General features: G+C 42.0%; 1 protein-coding gene across 5 annotated transcripts in view; it reads right to left on the bottom strand.

The window, feature by feature from the left end:
* Positions 1 to 146: 146 nt before the first annotated feature.
* Positions 147 to 7292, bottom strand: part of ENTPD5 (ectonucleoside triphosphate diphosphohydrolase 5 (inactive)) — a 36504-nt gene continuing 29358 nt past the window's right edge. For all 5 annotated transcript variants that reach the window (XM_079914724.1, XM_079914721.1, XM_079914723.1 and 2 more), the window contains one exon: positions 147 to 4025. In XM_079914724.1, coding sequence (XP_079770850.1) covers positions 3939 to 4025 — 87 coding nt within the window. In that variant the 3' untranslated portion in view covers positions 147 to 3938. The remainder of the gene's footprint in view (positions 4026 to 7292) is intronic.

Raw genomic sequence — 7292 nt, 5'->3', positions numbered from 1 at the left:
TCGCATTCGTTTTCACTTGTTAGCAGTCCTTTCTAAGGAGAAGATTTATATAATTAAAAAAAAATGCTGGTTGTAAATTTATACAGTTTTTTGATAAAGATAAGAATTAGAAATAGTCAATTGATGCATTTTTGTTAGAATTGCTGTTTTAAAATTAATAACACTAGAATGCAAAATAAACACAAATTGCTTTAACCTTTATTATAGGTATATTAGACTTTCTGAAAAGAAAACCGAATCTTAAAATGCTAGTTATTATTTCCTCATCACAGCACCGTATTTCATTTATGGTTCCTCTGTGGGACACCACTATTCTGTTATAAAACAATAAATAATTTCATTGCACAGGTTTAAAGACCTCAGGAACTAGGTCAAAAGGAAAAATCTGATTAGCAGCAGAATTTGTTCATGTGTGGTTGCAGGCTGGTGCCAGCCTGGGTGGGGGTGGGTTGTTTTACTGTGCACTTTAGAAGCGGTTACCTCACAGTACCAGAGATACCTGTTGAAGAGAGTTTTGGATCCATTAGATCTGTATACCACAAACAACAACTTGCCCAGAAGTCTGATTTGCAGATGAAAGGAGAACAGTCTGCTTTTGACCCAACCTAAGCTATTCTTGGGAAATATTTTTAGGGAATGGAAAATTTGTTACCACAGGGGAGCTTTTCAGGTAAATGTGGAAAATTTATAAGATACTAAAAAAGTGTGAATGTCACAAACCTTCCTGGAATCTCAGGAAAAAATGTGCCCAGAATGAAAGATGGCAGCTACTGGAAAAAGCTGTGTTGACTACTGGCAGAGTCCAGAAAGGTCACTGTAGGGAAAAAAGGTCATCTTTCATAAAAAAATGGAAAGGTAGCCCAGGTATGAAGAACATGGACTCTGCAAAAGTTTGCAAACAGAATCAGGCAAGACAAGAATTTTAAGGCACACCTTGCAAGGACCTCCATAACCCAGTGTTTTCATATGATGATGATAACACACAAAATCCACTATGTGCTAGGCCATGTCCTAATATTTGAAATATATAACACATTTACAGAAAGAAAACCTAACCATCAAGATTGGACCTTGTAGGACTCTTAATAAGAGGCCCAAAAGGTACACGAGGGGCAAAAAGGACATTACAGACAAATTGTTTTTTCTAAGAAATAAAAAGTCTCATTCCAAATTGCTCCTATAATGGATAAACTGGTTAATTCTCCAGATATTCTAATCAAGATTATCAGAAAACATGTAGATACATTTCTGGAGTTATAATGCACCTACCCAAGAATTCTGAAAGTATTTGGGATGACCGAACATGTCTGCTGAACAATATGTGGCCTTTATAAGAAAAGCTACAGAGACAAGCTGTGGTGATAAAGACCAGGAAATCTTACCTCTCTGAACCCATCAAGCTGGAGGAGTCTTTATTGTCTCCCCCTAATCTTGTAGAACAGCATTTCGTGTATGATGACTGGTTCTAACACCATACTCTAGACAAAGATGAGAAGGGGGTCTAGAAGTCAAGTGATAAAAAGAATGTGAAGGACTTGGGAGTTTTCTTCAGAAGACCGAAAGGCTGTGGAAGGAGGGATTAGAGCAGAACTAAGACTACTGAGAAGGAGGGATTTTTTTTAACATCAGTGCAATCCCAAAGTGGAATGAGTTGTCTGGAAACATGCCTACACAGAAGCTGAATGACAACCTGTTAGAAGTGTTAAGGGAGTTCTGCGATGGGTAGAAGATTGATTATATCTTTGGGCTGTCCAACTCTAAAGATTCTATTATTTCACTCTGTATTAGCATTTTTGGAGGAAGAGACAGTAGGTATAAAGGTGACCTTAGTATAATTAAAAATCACTGTGAAGGGCTTCCCTGGTGGCACAGTGTTTAGGAGTCCGCCTGCCAATGCAGGGGACATAGGTTCGAGCCCTGGTCCGGGAGGATCCCACATGCCGCAGAGCAACTAAGCCCATGAGCCACAACCACTGAGCCTGCGCTCTAGAGCCCACGAGCCACAACTACTGAGCCCATGTGCCTAGAGCCGGTGCACCGCAACAAGAGAAGCCACCGCAATGAGAAGCCCGCGCACCGCAACAAAGAGTAGCCCCCGCTCGCCACAACTAGAGGGAGCCTGTGCACAGCAATGAAGACCCAACACAGCCAAAAATAATAAAACTTAAAAAAAACAATCACTGTGAAGAAGAAAAAAATCCACATTGAATTGAAAAACTAAAATTTGGGAGGGATGAGGGTATAGAAATTTGCCTAGTTATTTGCACATATCAGATGTTAAATATTTATTGACTCAATGGAATACTTTTAAAAATAAGGTTCCCCAGGGACTGCTGTGAGGGCCAGGTATATTTAACATCTTTTGTGAAAAAGCTGAAAGAGAGTCTACTGTGAAAAGTACAAGTCTGGGGAGATACTCTGCTGGAAAGAAGCTGGAGATAAAGAGCCAAGGTGTAGAAGCCAGACTACTGGAAGATCTTTCAAGTCCAAGAGCAGTCACATGGGTAGACAAGGAAATGGCGGTCATGTGGGAAAGTACAAGATCATGAATTTTAGGGGACATAATTCACAAAATCAAGAGGTCTGAACATTCAAACTCAAAGTGAGCATCCACTGTATGGATGTGGGCCAAAATGGCCAAGTAAATCAAATGTTAGGTATCATCAAGAAGGGTTCAGAAACCTTAGAACTAGACAAATAATGTAGAGGATGCTAGCTAAAATGATCAGGGGCCAGGGCAGAAAGAGACACTGCTGTAAACAGAATAAAAGGACAAACTGAAAGGGGCTATTTGCCAAAGTCTAGATCCTTGAAAAGCACAGCCACAGGCCTCTCACCACAGACCAAAATCTAGGGTATAGATGTACTTCTTAGAAATACAAAGAAAAGTTTAGGATGACAAATTACTATAAACACATTAGCCTGAGAAAAGAGGTACTAGCACTGAAAACACACACACACACATACACACACACACACACATTCCTATAAGGTAGGATATGTTCATTACTCCACGGTTTACTGATAAAAAGTTAATTAAAAGAAGGTAGTCTGTAGAAGGCAGCCACACCCTCCCAAAACATGTCCCTAGAAACTGGCTGGCCTCCCTTCTGCCCAGTCGTGAGTTGCTCTCCATCCTTCTGAGATTTAGAATGGCTGTCAGCTGGCTGATTGGTGCTGACACAAAGCCGGATCACATAACTTCAGATATGGTACCTTTTTTTTTGGCCACACCACGTGCACAGCTTCCAGGATCTTAGTTCTCCGACCAGGGATCGAATCCATGCCCTTGGCAGTGAAAGCTCGTAGTCCTAACCACCGGACCTCCAGGGAATTCCCCAGATACGGCTTTTTTTTTTTTTCCTCTTTGAACTACACATGGAAAGTAAAACCAGGTATTTTTTTCTTTCTTTTTTTTTCGGTAGGTGAGTGGAGATAAAGGTGGGACAGGGCAACGTGCAGGGAAAAGAAAATACTGGTGTTGATAGGTCATGGGATTGCAATCAGTCAGCTGAGTGTAACATGTAAGAGGAAAATTAAAATGTTCAAAGGAATGAGGCACTGAAAGGGTTGAAATGAGATTCTTCTTTGGTTCCCAGGGTTCCATCCCTGGGTTCCCCAAGGTTAAGTTCCAAAGCTATTCCTTTTGGCTCTCTGTGACACACAAGGAACCTCAAAGATTTAGACTCTGGTACCAGCTGTGCACGAAGAGTGGTTAGGAAATAGTTCACATTTGAGGTGTAAAATTAATTAAGTCCAAATCTCTAGACTCAAGGGCAAGACCTGTCTACAAAAGCCCCTTCCTCCAGATGAAATCAGCTGCTGGGCTTCAGTCTAGGCTGTGCCCAGACTAGCTCAGAATACAACTGAGTCCTCTCCTCTCTCGTCCTCCCTTTAACAAGGTTGACAAATGCAGGCCTCAGAGGAACGGCTTGGCCTCAGTGGGAGATGCCCAGAGACTGCAGCAGGTGAAAGGTGGCCCCCAAGGCCCAGCCTGTCTCTATGTTGTTCACTTTCTTTGTGAGCTGTTGGGAAGGAGAAAAAAAAGTCAATATTTTCATTCAATTTTCAACTCTAGCAAGCACAACAAGCGGAGAATATCTGCAAAGATCATCCACATGGCCAAACCAAGGCAGAACTGGGAGTAGCCAGTCTCTGGAGGCTTCTCCCAACCATCTCTGTAGGTTCCCATCCTGCCATTGCCCATTGCCCCTACACCTGTCAATCTGATCCTTGAATCTCTGGGCCCAGGAAGTGGTCTCAAGCCAGGACTTCTAGAGAGGACCTTTTAGACAGACAGGCTTCTGAAATCTCTCCCTAATCCTAAACTAAACATAACAGGAGTTAGCAATAGATTCAGGGGTAGGAAAGAACATACTAAGCTTCTCAATTCATACTTTGTAAGCAAGTGCATCTTCTTAAGCACTAGTTAATGACAAACCAAGGCATTTAATGCATTCCAGGCCAGGTTGTACCTCAATTAGTTCAGTGACCTTGGGCAAAAGTTTAGACTCGATTTCGTCAACTACATAACAAGTGGATTAGATTAGTCAATATATCAAATTGTTTTCTTCAGAATCCTAGGGGTTCCTTGACAGTGCTTCAAAGGAGAAAGGGAGGCAAAACGGTGAAGGAGTTCCAGGTCCCCGACCTCTGATTCAACCAGACAGCTTCATTTTTATCAGTTTTACTGGAATTCTCCATAAGCTACTGTTGAATAAAGATGCCACCACCATACCCATACCCATACCCAGGTTTATAAATCAGCAAACTGGTTTTAGTCTTTCCTTCTAGTACTAACTTCTTATGACACAATACCTGTGTTAACCTGATGAAACTTAGTCTATAGTCACTGTGCCAAAAACTGAGAAGAATGGCGTGTGAATCATTATCTTGAGATTTAGTCTGTGACCCCTAAGTCAAACTGGGAGTGCCCCCCATGCCCCCAAAATGTTCTTCCTCTGTCCTTAGGACCGACAGTCTAGGGATATAGATGCCAAAGTGAAGTGATCTCTGGGACAGAGGACTGTTCACCCCTGATACAAATTCTGCTGCCATTTAACTAAAGACTAAAAGGATGCAGAAATGGAAACGGCAGCAAATTGTCCTTAAATGATTTGGTTATTGCTGATGCTTCAGTAGAGGCAGTTGTTAGCTTGGTATGTATTGAGGGCTCAGGATGACCTCTCTTATCCAGAAATCTAGCTCCAACTGGTGTGAAATACCTATACTAACAATTAAACCAATATTAATAACTTCTTATGTGTCAGGCACTGTGCTTTATCTCCATTTTTATAACAGCCCTAAGAAATAGGTACTCTAAGGATCCCTGTGTTTTGAGTGAGGAACCTAAAAGTTAGAGGGGAAGTAAATCATCTGAGGTCACAGAGCTAGTAAGCTTGCAGAATCAGAACTTGAACCCAGATCTGACGGACAACAGAGCCCATGCTTTGAACACTACACTATACTGACTCTACTGGCAAGTAACTCTTTAAATGCCAATATTCTCAGCAGGTAAAACAACACATTAAATCCAAATACCTTTATACAAATGAATTTATGAAATCTGTATAACACAAGAAATGGGGCAATATAAACTCATCTGGAAATGAGGAAACAGAAAGGGGAAGTGACACAAGAGAAGGAAGGAGCTTCATAAACAAAGTACAATCTCTACTTCCTTGACCCCGAAAGTTCAAAGTTGCCCTGTGCCACAACTATATTTTTGTCACATTTCCTCTAATAGACTATGCAATTTGAGGACAAAGATTAAATCTCAATCATCTCTGTAACTATAATGTGCAATTATTCAACTATGGTATGGAAGATAAAAAAATATTATATATGGGATGGATGAAACTCATAAGATGTGTTTGGAATAAATAAGTTACTACAGATAAAGTTAGGAAGACAGAGAGGGACCCGAGACTCCAGAGGCACTAAATATATGAGGCACACACAAAATACATACGACATACTACACAAGGCATTCAGTACTCACGAGGTCTTAAATAAGCCACTCACTGGTGATGCTCTTTGGCAGAGGTCCCTCATGTCCTCTGCCAAACAGAACCATAAAACCATCTAATGGGCTAATGAGTGAGCTAATGCTACTGGCCAGTGCACGTGCCTCTGCGCCCCTCCAAACAGAGCAAGTTTGTGTGATGGCCCCGGCACCTTCTGTCCTTGTGCCCCCTTGATCAAACTTCAGCTACATACAGTACCTGTAACCACACTATCATCGGCAGAGAGAGGCAGGACATATTAACCCAGGATTCAGGAAGTACAGCACCTCCAACTTGTATGTACCCTATCCTGTGTGTTCACCTATCCCATGATATCCCAAGGGAAAAGCACCTTTCCCCTTGCTTTTCACCCTGACTTTTGTGGGTTTTCTTTGTTTCTTTTTTGCTTTTGGCCACTCCACGCAGCATGTGGGATCTTAGTTCCCTGACCAGGGATCAAACCCATGCCCCCTGCAGTGGAAGTACAGATTCTTAACCACTGGACCGCCATGGAAGTCCCTCACCCTGACTTTTGAAGTTGATTTAATAAACCATGTAACTTGGGCCTCTTAACCTGGGCTGCAAGCCTTTTGGCTCTGTGACCTCTGGGATAGCTTGCCTAGTAATATACAGTTGACTGTTGAACAACATGGGGGTTATAGGTGCCGACCCCCGTGCAGTCAAAAATCCACATATAACTTTATAGCTGGCCCTCCATATCCATGGATTCAACCAACCACAGATAGTGTAGTACTGTAGCATTTACTATTGAAAAGAATCCATGTATAAGTGGACCCAGTTCAAACCTGTTATTCAAGGGTCAATGGTACTTAGAAGCTGCCATTGTATCAAGGCAATTTCCCACATTCATGGTGCCTTGCACAGTGCCTTGTCCATAGCCTGAATAAAATTAGCTCAAAACTCCACCTATGGCCACTCTGATTACTAAACAAGTTTTTTTGTTTTTTTAAAATATTTATTTATTTGGTTGTGCCAGGTCTTAGTTGTGGCAGGCGGGCTCCTGAGTTGCAGCTCCTTAGTTGTGGCATGTGAACTCTTAGCAGGCAGGCTCCTTAGTTGCAGCTCATGGGCTCCTTAGTTGTGGCATGTGAACTCTTAGCTGCAGCATGCATGTGGGATCTAGTTCCCTGACCAGGGATCGAACCTAGGCCCCCTGCACTGGGAACGTGGAGTCTTAACCACTGCGCCACCAGGGAAGTCCCCTAAACAAGCTTTTAACTTTCTTTCTAACTCCCAAATAAAAGGACTGTTATGTGATGCCAGTGT

The sequence above is a fragment of the Stenella coeruleoalba genome, assembly GCF_951394435.1.
Source record: "Stenella coeruleoalba genome assembly, chromosome: 2".
Taxonomy (NCBI): domain Eukaryota; kingdom Metazoa; phylum Chordata; class Mammalia; order Artiodactyla; family Delphinidae; genus Stenella; species Stenella coeruleoalba.
Note: the sequence above shows the minus strand (reverse complement) of the source record. Positions and strands in the feature narration are given on the sequence as shown.